Below are 17,109 nucleotides of genomic sequence, written 5' to 3'. Positions count from 1 at the left end.
TGTGTGTGTGTGTGTTTAATTCCCAGTACCGTTTATAGGCAAGGTGTCTTCCGTCCAGAGAAGCATAGATGGGTGGCCTTATGCGGAGTAGAGTCAAACAGTACTTTCATTGTAAGCCAATAGTATTTCAAATAGTGTCATATGACCTAATTTTGAATGAATTAAGGGGTGATTTTCCTGAAAAAACCCCTAGCTGATTGGCTGGGAATACTGTCACTCAGTCTTTTGCATGAAACTTGGTTCATTTCACTGCAGAAGAAGAAATTGCGCTTCCTTTTAGGAAGCAGTTGTTTGCTAGCCTGTTCTGATCGGTTACTGCTGAGGCACCATGCAGAAAGCAAGAATGTGGCAGCGATCTTACTGCAGCTACCCGAAGAGCAATAGGCACGACCAGGGAAGCGCCATGATTGAAAGTGCCAGCCTAAGTGTTTGAAGTTTCATCACGAAAGAAGTGATTGTTGATTTTATGTTTCTTTTAAAAGTGACAGCTCAGTCTCTTAACGTGTTTGTCTTTGTTAAACAACGTGGCCATTTTCTGGAGTGTGCTGGCTGTAGCATTTTTCATTGGAAAGCTAGAAAAGTGTTTGGAAGCGTAGAAATCAAGCGTTAGGTGAAGGGAGGCATGCGCCCTGGTAAGTACACTTTTTTTGGAATTTGATTTACTATAAGCAAGTTTTTTTATCCAAAATACCTGTGCTTTCAATCTTTCTAAATGTCAGTAAGCATCAAGTGATAATTATTCAGGGAAATAGAAGAACTCTTGTCTTTTAAATTGTTGCTTTGACTTTCTTGGGACTACCCTGGTGCGCCTTGAATTGTATAAAGGCCTTGCTGTGAAAGCAATATGGATGTTTTTGAAAGGTTTAGAAGATAAAGCAATTCTTTGTACTTTATTGAAGTACAAAGTTACAAAGCAGAGTTTCTTTTGTGGTTAATTGGATACTTTCTGTCCGATCTTTGTGAGTGTGTAGTACCCTTGGTAAATGTCTTCCAGTGGCAGAAGGGCAGGGTCCTTGAACAATGGTTGTAGAAAACATTCTTAAGAAAATTAAAATATTAAAAAATATAGAAACCGCGCTGCTAGTATTTTGTAGCGTGCGCGCGCACACACACACACACACACACACATACACACAGGGTTTTTGCCTGAAGCCTTTGCTTTTTCCGAGAACATCTGTCAAGCAGGTCCTTTCGAGACTTGTTTGGCTTTGCCTGAGTGATTTATTTATTGAAGTATGTGCTGAAGGGCTTTCTTGTTAGTTCTTTCTTTCTTTTTTTTTTCTCAAGGCAATCATTAATGTTCCCCTATGTTTTTGCAGGGTTGGATTGCTTGGGCATGTTGGGATTTTAATTTATTTAATAAGGAATGCAATTATCGGCATCCATGTTTTTTCAGTCACTGTAACTACTTGCCCAAATATCTTAGAGTAAAAGTAAATTATACAATTTTGCCACAGGTATATGTGCCAGGTGCTTTAAAAATATTCAGCAACTTAACATATGGAAAGCTTATTTCCCTTACTAATTAATTGGCATAATAAAAATTAGCCTTGACATGAATTTGTATAATATGTATTTGTGCCTACCATAGCATCTTGTCCCCTTCTCAGGAGTTGGACACAAAGACTATATTCTTTGTTTTCTCAATCACTCTTTAGCAAAACATGTGACTGTCTAGTGTACTTTAACAGAGTTGAAAACTATCACAAACGCAAACTTAACTGCTTGAGTTCAATGAAAACAATGCTTTGCTATCTTCAGCAAAGTCAGTAAATGATGAGGGGCCTTTTTTAATGAAGAGCTAAAATAAACTAGTAAATATATAAGCTTTCAATTTTAAATTGCTTAAAAATTTTAATACGTGCTTTTAGTAACTGGAATTTTTACTAACTGGCTTAGCGCAACTTGGTAGCAGTGAATTAAAAGAAAAATCTTTTTTTTAATAAAAAGCTATATTATTTACTCCATTCTTATTATTCACTGAGAGTTGATACATGTATACAAGGAACTTTCAAAATAAACAAAACCTAAAGCATTTGATTTTTGTTGTCATAGCTGCTGTGTATTTGCAACCCTGTGAGAATTAGCTGAGAGTAAATTACCTTACTCAGTCATACTTTAACAAAAATCACAAGTCGTACACAGCTTGCAAACATCTAGTAAACTCTTGAAGTTATTATCAAAGCTTAATTATCTTCAGCATTGGGGATTTCACAGAACTTTAAAATTTATAAATACTTGTTTAATTTATAAATGCACACACACATTTTATGATTTTTGCTAAAACTGAAGTTTCTTCAACCAAGATGTAATGATTACTAATATAATCATTAGTATTTTGTTCTTTTTTTAATAAAAGTAATTTCACTGTGAAAATTAAATAAGGAGAATGCTGTTCTAAGTAAACCATTGCATATCACTAGTGTTGGTTTAAGATAAAAGAACATCAGTTACTTAGAATTATCTGATTATAATGTTTAGATCAGGGGATTTCACACTTAACCGTTAAGATTTTTTTTTGCTTGGAAGTACTTTTTTTCCTCATCTAAAATGTAGTCATCCTCAGTTTACATGAAGAAATTGATTTTGATTTTTAATAGAAACATTTAAAATATTAAATGAGGTTATTTGTGTTTGCAATTTTCTATTGGAATAAAACTTGAATATTGCATGTTAAATTTTTTTAATATTGCTGTTTGCCGATAATTTTCCTGCATAACAGCTGTGAAGTAGGTTCTCTTTGTGAGTAACCTTATCATTAAATCAGGTCGACTTTGGAAATAAAGGACATCAGGAATGCTTTTAATTTTAAAATCTGTGTTCCTAGTATGGTAATATTGCAATGTTTAATGAAAATTCTGTGATCACATCAGTTCTACAACTACTTACTGATTTTTTTTTCCCCTTAGACTTTTGGAAAGTAAGGTAGGAGATAGTATGTAGAGACTTTAAAAAGTCTCTGGGGAAATGGAATGGAAAGGTAGTGGGATAGTTCAGTGAACTTTTTAAGGGTCCCTCCTATGTCCGTATTGATCTTACTACATTGCACCCATGCACTTTAATCAAAATAGTAGTGTGTTTATACAGAGGCATGCAAGATGTGTGAATAATTCAATTTATGAATACCCTTTTTCATTGAGTTGCTTTTGTTTTATTGCAACCCTATAGAGTTTCTGAGGCTGTAAGCTTTTTAAGGGAACAGATAATCTCATGCTTCTTGTAGGTTTGAACCACCAGCTTGCTGTTCGCAGTTCACTAACCCACAGCACCACCAGGGCTCCTAATTTATGACTACCTCAACCTAAAAGCTTTTGATATGCGTGTCTGCTTCCTTAATATTTACATCAGTTTTGCCTGTGAAACAATTGCTCATTGCTGTCAGGTCTATGCCAACTAATAAGAACTCACTGCCATCAAGTCAGTTCTAACTCATAGCAACCCTATAAGGACAAAGTAAAACTGCCCTCTGTGGGTTTCTGAGATTGTCCCTCTCTACGGGCATGGAAAGCCCTGTCTTTGTCCCGCGGCCAACTAATAGTGATTTTCATGACCTCTGGCTTACTGTGTGTGTACTCTGCAGACTGCTGCCGGCTGTGTAAGGAGGCCTGGTAGTACAGTAGGTAAGCACTTGGTGACTAACTGGAGGCCCGTGGTTTGGACTCACCAGTGGTTTGAGGGAGAAAGTTTGGACAAGATGCTTTCATCAAGATTACCGCCCGGCAGTCCCGTGGAATGGTTCTGTTGTGCTGTATGGCCACTTGGAGTGGGAGTCAACTCAGTGGGACACAGTCACGAGCCAGGCATTTATAGCCATAAAGAAGACCGGAGCGCTCACCTCTCAAGAAGCATGCTACATGGAGTGTATGTCGTTTGAGGATCGAATCGGCTCTTTAAAAATTTCTCCCCAAAGCCAAACTCAACTGCCAGCGAGCTGATTTTTAATCATAGTGACTCTGTAGGACAGATAGAACTGCCGTGCGGTTTGCTGAAAGGAAACTCTCTTATAGGAGTAGAAAGTCTTTCTCCTGGAAATAAATACCACCCCCAATCCTATCTAGCTCCATTTAAACATCTATATTTGCATAGTAAGAGTGACACAGTGTGGCAAAAGAGAGGTACTTCAGTTGCTATTTTTTAAAAATCTCTAGAGAAATACTGTAGTTTCTAATTAAAGAGATAGTAATCAATGCCATATTGAAGGTCTTCTTTTTGTTCACATTATTATTCAACAAGTAGGTGTTGATTTTCTTTCTTTTCTTGCCCCATCCCTCAATAGCTTTATTATTTTTTAATTGTCTAAAATTTAAACAGTGCATGCAAGAACAAAGAAAGTAAAGATCACCCAAAATTATACTAAGGTATTCACAGCTTAAGATTTATTTGAGCACCATTTATTCAGACATATTTGTATGTTTATATTATATGAGTATAAAACTCCAAAAACCAAACCCGTTGCCATCGAGTCAATGCTGATTCGTAGCAAACTCCCTCTGTGCTTCTATTTGTGGGAGTAGAAAGCCCAGTCTCCCCCTCAGAGCTGTTGGTGCTTTCAAACTGCTGACCGTGCGGATCGCAGCCCGACATGCACCCACTCTACCAGCAGAGCCATGTGAGTATAAGCAGGAGCATATTTTATGTGCTCTTTAGCATCTTTGTTTGCAAGTAGAGCCTGCATTTAAAAGAGATTTTATATTTCCACACTTTTGGGGGGAGGGCGGGGTGGGAATGAAGCTCAGTAACCGTATTATTAAATGATGTTTGTCTTCAGAAACTAGTAATATGGTGGCAGTTCTACTCATATTTAATCACCCTTCTCTGGATCAACGTTTTGTCTTTCTCATTCCTCCTCTTGAGTTATTTACTAGACTTATGACTGGAAATGCTTCTGTTGGGTACCATCCAGTCAAATTCAGGGCATAGTGGCGCTTTGTGTGACAGAGTAGAAGAAATACTTTACAGTTTTTTAGAGTTTGTTCATGTGGATTTTGAGTGTAAAATATGGTGTAGAACTGCCCTATTAGAGTTAAGACTGTAAAACATTTTTTCTTTTTTGATACTCAACTGTCCCATCTTACCTACATATAGCACCTGTTGTGTTTGAACTGCTGACCTTTAAGTTTTCCAGTGATCCTTGAAGCATTGTACAGGAACTTTTATTTAAATAATAAACAAATCCTAAAGAATGGATTTCTAAGTTACTAAGGGTTACAAAATTAATATCCTAATTCTCATTACTACTTCCCTGTCTATAAAAAGAACTATATAGGAAAAGAACACTCCCACATTTTCACTCTCAGTGTTTCTATTATTCATGTACAAAATTCAGAATATGTGCTCAGTTCTTTCTATTTATTACCAGTTCTCTGAATAATGATTTGGTTGCCCCTTCTTTTTTTAAAAACCGTTCTTGTGATAGCAGAATGACTGGCCAGTTTATGTTTTTTAAAAGCTAGGTAAAAAGACGAAACAGTTTAAGTAAATTTGGGACCATCATTTTGTAACTTCTTCATCTCTTGGAAAATTCAGATATGACAGAAGTCTTTTGCTTCAGGAATCTGTTTGGAAGCAGACAATAGAAATTTGATCATTACATATCATGTCATAACATGTGAATTTCCCATGAATAATCTGTTATATAATACAACTTTTGAAAACATCTCAATATTAGTATCATTCTTACTAAGAAAAAATGTGAAACTTGAAGCTGTTTTTTGGAGGAATCCGTATGTTTTACTGCATTGCGGGCCTGTTCATTTAGTCCGATGCTCCTTTTGGAAATGACAGCGTGGGAGCTGCATGGCGAGAACTCCTCTTGTGCAGACTTCACTTTCTTTCCTGGCTCTCGAGGAGTACAGGCAGTCTATTCGGCCAGTGACTACTTATCAGCAAGCATCCACACAAGCGCAGGAACATCTTCATTAAATACTTGGCTGTATTACTCTTTCACAGTCTTGACGTGAGTGTGTCTTCTTTTTCAGTGTGGCAGAGAAATGCAGTAGGACGTGCACTGATTGACTGTTTCCTGCACGTGTACACTTTGGCGGCATTGGTTATGTTTTTAAAGTCGCACAACTATTCTCCCCTTTTCTGAATTATTCTTCCCCTAGTGACTTAAAGAAACTGCTTCCTATGTTTGTTTTTTTACCTCAATTTTGAAATTTCTGTTAATTTGATCTACTGATATATCTTCAAGTGAACACATTATTCAAGGTAAAGTTTTTTTAGTAGTTAAACTAAACTGTTGTTTGGTTTTAAGAAGACTTGGGGTTTATTTTTAGTTTAAAGTCTAGACAAGTTTTAGGGATTCATCTACTTGGTTCTAGTTCTGTTCTGCATTTCCTTCCTTTTGATCAGGATTCCTCTGTAGGATGTCTGATCAGAACATTCCGTAATGGTAGCCGGGTACCATCTAGCAGACCGTGTGGCTTCATAGCAAAGAAGGTAGTTGCTCGTACGTGGAGGCAATTAAAAAATTCCATTTCTTCTAAGTATGACTTCTGCCTCTTTTGTGTGCTCCAGACAAATAGAAACCAGTCTTTGTGCCTTGGATGGTTGCTTTGTGCCTTGGATGGAAAGTGTACTTTAAAAATGTACACGTCACAGGGGACTGGGAGATTGGACAGAAGCAGAAAGAACAAGGGTGCCCCATGATACCATGCCCCTAACCCTAACCATCCAAGGAAAGAAAGAAGATTGTTACTGGCATATAAACAGACTTAGTATAAGTCTCTTCTGGTTGTTGTTGCTGTACATATATCTTTCACATAACTTTCGCCAATTCAAATTCAAGATAAAACATTCCATCCGTTACATTAATCATTTACAATGTGCAAAATTTCTTTTCAGTGTCAGTATTCTTCAGGATTCTGTTCTCGTCTTCTGATCTAGTTCTGTGTGCTTTTCCTGAAGTAACTTCGACAACACCTCTGCTTTTAATTGCCACCTATGCAGACTTCTTTAACATATATCGCTTCCCAAAGTTCTAGATCTGTTTATTTGACTGCTCATTGGTCCTCTCCTCATCAGACTTTGACAGTACTTCAAATTAAATATACCCAGAAGCATACTTCCTCAAATTTTTTCTTTCTCTTTTTTTATTCAATCAATTGGGGGCTTGTACAACTCTTATCACAACCCATCCATCCATCCATTGTGTCAAGCACATTTTTACATTTGTTACCATCATCATTCTCAAAACATTTACTTTCTACTTGAGCCCTGGCTATCAGCTCCTCATTTTTCCCTCCCTCCTTCCCGAACCCTTGATAATTTATAAATTATTATTTTGTCATATCTTACACTGTCTGACATCTCCCTTCACCCACTTTTCTGTTGTCCATCCCCCAGGGAGGAGGTTATATCTAGATCCTTGTAATTGGTTCCCTCAAATTCGTTCTTTCATCAACTGAGTAAGTCTCAGTAGAGAATACCTCTGGCTGAAATGGAATAAAAGCAGAATACTGTGAAGATCTGGAGGAGCCCTGATGGCACTATTAGGTAGAGGTTGGACTACTAATTACTAAGTTCGAATCCACTGATCACTCCTTGGTAGAAAGATGAAGCTCTCCTGCTCCTGTGAAAATGTGTGATGTCAGAGACCTTGCAGGAGTTGTTGTGAGCCAGGAGCAACTCAGTGGCAGGGATTTTTTTAACTGTGGAATTGTTAAGAATATTAACTGATTTTGTGAATTAAAGGCTATAAAGTTACCTAAAAGACATACATAGTATATGGTAGGGGTTTTTTCTTCATGATTTTGTTGATTTTTCTCTAAGACACACACATACCACAGTAGAATGAATGGGATTTTTTTTTAACCTATGTATGTTTGGTTACTTTGAAATGTTTTAAAATGAATATAATCTCTTTAAAATTTGATAGGCACTGATTTTTTTTAATCTGGCCTGTTTATATATAGAGTTTTCTTTATGAAAATAAAAATTTAAGGAGACAGCTACCCTGGCTGAAGGCTGTCTTAGAAAAGGGTAATAGTGTACAAATAACTTGTGTTGTCATTGTGTGAAGTAAACATGTGTTTTCTTTTGATCCTGCATTGGCTTGATTTGGAACTATTCTATTTCTTACTAAGGTATTTTAGATTAAATGTGAAAAACGTATTTATTATAAATTACACATTTAGGACATTAGTTTAATATAGCTTGTTAGTAAGTGTTGAATTTCTATAGCTGGAGCATCTTTGTGAATTTAGAAAACTATGATCACGGGCATTAGAATTACTAATTTGATTCTTGTAACTTGGGAAGAATATGCTAAGTAAGATGACATGAATCAAATCCATGTGTGTTTTATCATAACAGATAGCCTCATTTTAGTTTCATTTATTACGTTCAAAATGAGGGAATTTTTTATAGTTTCCAAGGTTGTTAATTCTTGAACAACTTTCTATTATTTTTCTCTAAAAATATTTTTACAATGTTCTTGGAATATATTTTTAACTATTTAGATGATAAAAAATATCTAACTTTAGTAAGTATTTTTCTTATGAGGTAGTATCTTCTATTGAAAACTAAATCATAGAGGGGTTTAGGAGAGGAGATGGGTTAATTAGGGTGTGAGGTAGTATCGATAAAGAACACAGCTTTCCCCCAGATCCTGGATGCTTCCTCCCCCCAACTACCATGATCTGAATTCTACCTTGCAGGGCTGGGTAGGACAGAGGCTGTACACTGGTACATATGAGGGTTGGAGGTACAGGGAATCCAGGGTGGATGATACCTTCAGGACCAAGGGTGTGAGGGACGATGCTGGGAGAGTGGAGGGTGAGTGGGTTGGAAAGGGGGAACTGATTACAAGGATCCACATGTGACCTCTTCCCTGGGAGAGGGACAGCAGAGAAGGGGGGAAGGGAGACTCCGGATAGGGCAAGATATGACAAAATAACGATGTATAAATTACCAAGGGCATATGAGGGAGGGGGGAATGGGGAGGGAGGGGGAAAAAAATAAAAAGAGGACCTGATGCAAGGGGCTTAAGTGGAGAGCAAATGCCTTGAGAATGATTGGGGCAGGGAATGTATGGATGTGCTTTATACAATTGATGTATGTATATGTATGGATTGTGGTAAGAGTTGTTTGAGTCCCTAATAAAATGTAAAAGAAGAAAAGAGAAAAAAATGATTAGGGCAAAGACTGTACAGATGTGCTTTATACAATTGATGTATGTATATGTGTGAACTGTGAAAAGAATTGTATCAGCCCCAATAAATTGTTAAAAAAAAAAAAAAAAGACGGGTGAGACCGGGGGGGGGTGGGGGGGAAAGAGTTGTATGAGCCCCTAATAAAATGATTAAAAAAAAAAAGAAAACTAAATTCAGATATATTTTAATATCTTAAGATACATGTAATGAAAAAATTGTCATCTTAACTCTGTAAAAATGTATACTTAAGTGACATTACTTATAGTTAGCATGTTAAGCATCCACCTCCAATATTAATTTTTAATTTTTTTTTTATCACACCAAACAGAACCTCAGTATTCCCAAGTAGTAACGCCTGGTCCTCTCTCATCTTCTCCCCTCCAACCCTAGTCCCTGGGAACCATTGGCAGAGGCATTTGGGAAGAAAAATTACAGAGTTTTCACACAAAACCTTGTATAACTCAAGCCAAATCAAGCCCACTGTACTCAAGTTGATTCAGACTCATCGTGACCATGTAGGAGAGGGTTTCCAGACTATTAAAGAGTTATGGAAGTTACTACCACATCTTTCACTCACAGAACAGCTGGTGTGCACAATGGACTCCTTGGTTGGGCTAGCAGCTCAGTGCTAAATTCACTGCACTACCAGGGGTCCTTATAAAGCATTTATACAAGTGCAATATTGTTACTCCCTCCTCCCCCCCGCTGACTCCCACCCCTCAAAAGTTTTAGCTCATTATTAAATCGGTCACTATAAACTTAGTTCATATAATACATTTCCATTGGCAGTCTCAGTTTAGGAGTAAAATTATCAATTGATAATAATTGGAGGCTTGGTAGCTTTAGGAGTTTGTACTTTATATGTAATTACCATGGAAAGGAACACAAATAGAGTCCTGCTTGGGTTCTGATTACAATAATTGTATAATAATAATATTTCACAATAATTCTTTGGTAACATATGAATAAGCCAGATTTTGGTTAACCACCCAGCACTTCACTCACCAAGCCTACAGGGCCCCTTGGTTATTCAGATTTTGAATCAAAAATTTAATTTGATAGGAGAGACTAATAATTACTTCAGACATTAGCCATCCCTCTTATAAGAGAATAGCTATTTGGGCTGAAACAAGAAGTTGGGTCACTCCAGTTTCTAACTTATTATTTATTTATTTACAATCATTTTATTAGGTGCTGTACAACTCTTAGCACAATCCATACATACATACATACATCGTGTCAAGCACATTTGTACATTTGTTGCCATCATCATTTTCAAAACACATTCTTTCTACTTGAGCCCTTGGTAACAGCTTCTCATTTCCCCCCTCCCTCATGAACCCTTGATAATTTATTTTAAAAATTGTTTCATGTCTTTTGCACATCTTCCATATAGCTTGCAATTCAATAGTTCAATCACATAGGAGAATTGTACAATGAATACTGCAGTTGGTTTTAGAACATTTTCTTCTTGTACTCCTGGTTATTAGCAGGGTTTTTTTAAATTGTGATTAACACATTCTCCAATTCAACCATTACATGTATAATTCATTACCATTGGTTACCCTCATGTTGTACAACCATTCTGTTAGCCTTTTCCAAATTATTTCACTACCACTACCATAAACTCAGTGTGCTTTAAGCAAAACCTCTTCCTCCTTCACACATGGTAACTATTGGACAACTTTGGTTCCTTTTAGTAGTTTCCTTGATATAAAATTCACATAACATACACTTCCATAGTTAAGTCACTTTTACAAAGCGTTAAGAAAGAAAAGACCACCCACAATTTTAAAAGCCAGAGAAAAAATTTCTGTTGTGAAAAAAGCCAGCAATACTTGATCCTAGAGCAAATTCAGCTTAGGTCAAGAGGCAGGTTTACTGACCAACTATCATAAATAAACCATGGTTCGACCTACCGTAATCAAGTTTACCGTGATCTCTGTGTAATGGTAAAGCTGCTCTAGTCTTTCTCCTGTGTCTAGAGGGGATCGGTCAGAGGCTTTGTCTGATTAGATTGTCTGAGATGGACTTCGGGTTCATGGGCTTGTCCAGTTTTAAAGGGAAATATATATTTTATTTTAACGTACTATGAGTCAACAGTGGGATATCAAATGAAATCTGAGAATGCAAATGTGGACATGAAGTGAAGAGCCAATGTTATGTAGCAGCAGTTAACTAAGTGTAAACCACCATACAGTGTTGACGTTCTGTGTACTGGATTTGAACGGTTAAATCAACTTTCATTTCATCCCATAGTTCACAAAGATGTCCAAAACGAATGGCCTATCCGAAGACTTGATATGGAACTGTAAAACATTGATCCAAGAGAGGGATGTGGTTATAAGGCTCATGAATAAATGTGAAGATATTTCAAATAAATTGACAAAACAAGTTACCATGCTCACTGGAAATGGAGGTGGATGGAACATAGAACAACCGTCCATTCTAAACCAAAGGTAACATTTGTTTTACAGACTTATTTGTAATTTCATCTTAGCTGTGTGAAATTCCTTAGCTTATTCATGTAGTGTAACTGAGGCACTGAAGTGCAGAAGCGGCCTGAGAACCAGAGTCTGCAGAGGTGCGTGCCCCAGGTCTGCTGTAGTGGCACAGACAAGTGGCATGTCAGTCTTTCCACTGCTTTTCCTGGGCTTGTTTGTTTGTTTGTTTGTTTTCTTTCCCCACCAGGTATGTCAAGATCAAGATGTGTGTGTGTGTGTGTGTGTGTGTGTGATGTGTGGTGTGTGTATAAACCCTATATCTTCTTTGTTTGATAAGTTATATGTAATCACAAAAGCTGAACAGGTGGTGTTAACTTCCTCTTAATGTTTTGGAGTTTTAAAGCAGGCAACTGCTTAATTACATCACTTTGAAAATTTTCTCCTAATGTAACCTCCTTTTAATCACAAGTAAAATGGGATAATCAGAATATTCTGAATCTCTGTTGAAATTTTTTTGAAATGCGATATGTACATACACCATTTTATTGGGGGCTCTTAAAATGTTTCAGGTTTGAATTATCCTTTTGTGTGAACACATCAGAAAGGGAAAGGGCAGATAATTTCACTAAGTAGATTATCTGTATAAAAGTATGCTTATTTCCCCCAAAATGTTACTTTTTGGTAAAATACCTTGCGAGGATTTTAGATAAAAAGGTAGATACTAAATTATTTTCGCTCAACCACTTGGCAAGCAGCCAGGGTATGTTAAGTGGCATTTTGTAATTGTGGCAACCCTTATTGGTGTTAGAAGCGGGGTAAGGGAAAGTAGTTTGAGTTTCCATTAAAATTTATTTTTATGTAGTTTTGGAACTCAGAATATCTAGAGAGTATTTTCTTTTTTTAAATGGTACAAAATGCATCACTGTGATTGTATTTAGTGGCAGAAACATGGAAATCACACTAGTTAACACAATCAAGTAATTTTGGTATACCTATCATCAAGGTGTTTTTGATAGATCCTTCAATAAGATTAGCACTAAGATATCATCAAAATTAGTTACCTTTAGTGATGATTTTATTTATTTCTGATATTTTTCTAAGTTAATGATCAGAGCATATTTGCCTGATCATGAATTAATAATTAAAAATCAAGCTATGATTACTGGTTTTATAGTAAGCAACAATCTTTTCTGTACCCTTCTAGGGTGCTATGGGATGGTGTAGGGAAACGTGATGCAGTTCCCACAAAGAAGCTCTTTTCTCTGTGCATAGAAAGAACTATGGCCATGTCAGCAAATTCATCTCCTAAAAGTGTAGTTGGAGCTGCTGCTTCTTGTTCTCCAGCATTGGATGTGGGGAGTTCTTCACTCTACAAGACTTACTCAGTTGAGTCTCCTTTATCATAATTTGGAGTTTTTAAAATCAAGTGCTTTATTGCATTACTTAAATTTTTTCTCTCCTACACCCACATTCACAATGTCTTCTGATCTGGTAATAACTGTCCTTTCCACTGGACTGAGGATTTTTTTAATGACATAATTAATAGATGAGAAATAATATATTTTGGATTTTTCCCGCCAAAATGCTCATCAGTTTTAGATTAAGCTTCATTCAGCTTCTAAAATGTGTATAGATCCTTTAGAGTTTATAAAAATGCACTTTTAGGGGGTGAAATTTGTTGGTCCAGTTTTTTCAGCCAAGTAAGAATTGTATAAGCAATTTTTACTTCGTGTACGGCCAGGCTTATGGCTACTTGTTATTATTTAGGCATTGGAACTAGTTTCCTTGCTTGTAAAAGGATTTTATTAGCACAGATTAAAAATTTAAGACTATTCTTAGTCCTGAAAATTAAGACTATTACACTTAAATCTTTCTCTTACAGAACAACTTCTTTATATCAAAGTTTACTCTTGCAAAGTTAACTTTCTTTTTCTTGTAATGGTATGTCCATTGAAAAGTAAGAACATTAGAAATAAAGGAAGTAGAGTAAAAGAAACATTCCATAAATTTAATATGCACTAAAATTCAAACCATTTCTGGAAAATATAAAATTTCTAACATGTGTTAAATCTAATAAGTTTGAAAATACTCATTTTAAAATATCAGAATTAGAAACTGCTAAAATAAAAGATAATGTACCTGTTCTTCACTTAGCAAATATCTGGTTATCTGATATTTTGCATTTATGACACTGGTTTAATAAAAAGGGTTGTGAATACTTTTCACATTACCAATGAACATCTGGCAGTAATAAGCACCGAGGTATAAGGTGAAAGTAATCTGGACTGGGATGGTTAAGGTTAGGTGTCAGCTTGGCTGGTCTGTGCTTTCCAGTTATTGCAAATGACGATAGTGCAATTTGGCTCTGATATAATGATATACTCTTCATCCATTCTGGGATCTAATGTAGTCATTCTTCATTTTCATATAATGACCTGATAACTTGGAACCTAGTCATGTCCGTAAGTAAGGAGTGAAGATAACAGTAGTGTGGGAAATTTGTCTTTTCCTGCTCTAGATACAATCTCACCGCTGTGTATTAGTTGGTCTTCCTCTGGTGCTTGGTGTGTGGCTTTGCCGTTGGAAGCTGGCAGGTATTTCACATACCACCAGGGTCGCCGAAAGTGAACAATTTCCGTGGCGCTTCTAGGCTAAGACCAGACCACAAAGAAGGACTCAGCTCCCCACTTCAGAGGAAGCAGCTACTGAAAACCTTATGCATAGCTTTGAAACATTGTCAGACACCGAAGGTCTAATGAATTGAAGCAGAACATTGTTAGAGATGGTGCCAGAGGATGGGTCCTCTCTGGTTGGAGGACACTTAGAATAGAGTGCTTGGAGTAGAGTGGAGTGGCCCATGTCTGGACCATGAGTCCGGAAAGCCTGTGTGAGTGGAGGCTGTGGGATCTTCAATTCCCGATGGGACACAGCTCTAAGTAACGAGAAATGGCTGCAAAAACCTGTTAACAATGAGAACTTGAAATGTATGAATTAGGAATTTAGGAATATTGGAAGTGATAAAACATGAAATTGAACAATAGAGATTGGTATGTAGGTCTTATTGAACTGAAATGGACTTATGTTGACCATTTTGAATCAAAATCATATGTCTTTCTATGCTGGAAATAACACAGTCAAGAGAAATGGCATTGCATTCTTTGTCAAAATGGGTATTACAGAATCCATCATGCAGTACCATTCTGTCTGTGATGGGATTATAGCTCTTTGCCCTCAAGGAAATCCAATCAATGCAACTATTATTCAAATTTATGCACCGGCCAGAAAAAGCTAGTTATGAAGAAATCAAGGAATTCTTCCGATGTCTTCAGTGTGAAATTGAACAAACATGAGATCAAGATGCTTTGATAACTATTGGGGATTGGAATGTAAAAGTTGGAAACAATGAGGAATGTGCAGTAGTTGGAAAATAATGACTTGATGGTAGAACTGAAGCTGAAGATTTCAGAGTAGGATTTTACAAAACACAATGGCTTATTCATGGAAAATATATTTTTCAACAACATAAAAAGCAGTTATACCCGTGGACTTCTCCAGATGGAACACACAGAAACACAGTTGAGAAGACAAGATAGAGAAACTCAGTATCAGCCCCTAAAACCAGACCAGGGGCTGTGGAAGACACGATCAAATGCTCATAGTACATTCAGGATAAAACTGAAGAAAATCAACACAAGTTCAGAGCCAAAATATGACCGTGAACTGAATTTTGAGAATGTCTCAAGAACAGATTTGATGCACTGAATGGTAATGGTAGAAGACCTGACGAGCTGTGGGAGGACATCAAGACCAGCATTCCTGAAGCAAGCAAAGCATCATTAAGAAAACAGGAAAGAAAGAAAAGATGAAAGTGGGTGGATGGCAGAAGAGACTCTGAAACTTGCTCATAATCGTAGAGTATGTACGTAAATGGAGAAATTCTGAAGTCGAGAAACTGAGTAGAAAATTTCAAAGGGTATGTCTAGAAGACAAAGCCAAACAGTGTAATGAAATGTGCCTTTGCACATTGACCCAGAGTTTAAACAACAACAGCCAAAGGCAGAGCATGCTCAGTTTATCTTTAAGCTTAAAGAACTCATCATACGCTGTGTAGAACCTTGAGAAGAATGGGAACTCCAGGACACTTCCTTGTGCTCATGAGGAACTTGTACATGGATCAACAGGCAGTTCAGAGAGAACAAGGGCATACTGCATGGTTTAAAATCTGCAAAGACATGTACCAGAAACCAGGAAAGAGATGCATCAGAATTCTCGCCATAATTACTCAGTCTGTCTAGGGCTTTATCTTTCTTGGATCTACAATCAGTGATCGTGGAAGCAGCAGGGAAGAGATCAAAAAGTGGATTGCATCAGGTCAGTCTGAAGCACAAGAACTCTTAAGAGCATTGAAAAAGCAAGACTGTTCCCTTGAGGATTGAGGTGGGTCTGACACAAGCCCATTGTCTCATTTGTACCTAAAAGTTGAATATTGAATAAGGAAAACCAATGGAAAGTAAATATAAATACACATTAATACAAATGTATTTTTAAAACATTAATTATAGATTTGTATGATTGTGGTTTTAAATACTCATTTTCTCAAAATGTGTTGGTGAAAAGTTATAGTATTTTTTAATTATTAAAGTCATGTCTTGACTATTTGTATGTATATTGTACATTGTGATGGTTTGTTGGTCCTTGAACATTCTTAATGTACCTACTTGGAAACCTTCATGTTTCTGTTTTTTCATGAAATGTGAACCTTACCAAAGTGGGATGACAGGTGTTGGGAATTACTTAGAAAAATAATGAAGAACTCAGTTTTGACTACAATGTGGGTGTAGAAAAAGAGAATTTTTTTCTTTTTTGCTATGTAGTAGTCAAGGGCTGAGCTGTGAAACAGACCTGGATTTAGATACTGGCTCTCTATATCAATGCAGACCCGGATTTGAGTGTGTCTATGGCCTTAGGGAGTCGGGATATTGGAAGCACTTGGTAATAGGCTGCTAATTTAAAAGTTGGTCTTCAAATCCAGAGAAGCAGTATACCAAGAAAGCAAACTATGTCCAGAAAGATTACAGCCAAGAACATGCTTTGAGGTAGTTTTGCTCTGTGTCACATGAAGTCACTGAGTCAATTTGAGGGCTAACAACAAAGCAACAAGCATGTATTTTGGCAAGTAATTTCCATTAGACAGTGATAGAAAAGTGGTAAGAATGCACTCTGGAATGGCAGAAAACTTGGGAAACCTGCTAAACAAGGCAGTCTGTTGAGTTCTGACTCAGGGTTTCATTTTATATGCTTAGTAATTTGTTATAATTGTTAATTTTCTGATCATGTATAGAATTAGTAGCATTACATTATGAACGTATTTGAAAATGATAGCTTTGGTAATTCTTATTGCTAGAAGAAATCAATGAATTCAGGGTAAAGGTTTAGATTAAAAGAAGAGCAAAGAATATGTTTTGGGGTCCTTTATTTTTGTTTTATTCTTTTACTTTATAGTATTGATT

The 17,109-nt window shown here is 36.6% G+C and overlaps 1 protein-coding gene across 2 annotated transcripts in view; it reads left to right on the top strand.

Annotated features, from left to right (window-relative positions):
* SMARCAD1 (SNF2 related chromatin remodeling ATPase with DExD box 1) overlaps nt 1-17,109 on the top strand; it is a 94,747-nt gene that overhangs the window by 52,488 nt on the left and 25,150 nt on the right. For both annotated transcript variants that reach the window (XM_075544015.1, XM_075544014.1), the window contains exon 10: nt 11,415-11,614. In XM_075544015.1, the coding sequence (XP_075400130.1) occupies nt 11,415-11,614 (200 nt within the window). The remainder of the gene's footprint in view (nt 1-11,414; nt 11,615-17,109) is intronic.

This window comes from Tenrec ecaudatus, chromosome 3 (assembly GCF_050624435.1).
Source record: "Tenrec ecaudatus isolate mTenEca1 chromosome 3, mTenEca1.hap1, whole genome shotgun sequence".
Classification (NCBI taxonomy): Eukaryota; Metazoa; Chordata; class Mammalia; order Afrosoricida; family Tenrecidae; genus Tenrec; species Tenrec ecaudatus.
The sequence above is the reverse complement of the archived record's forward strand: the minus strand, read 5'-3'. Positions and strand labels throughout refer to the sequence as shown.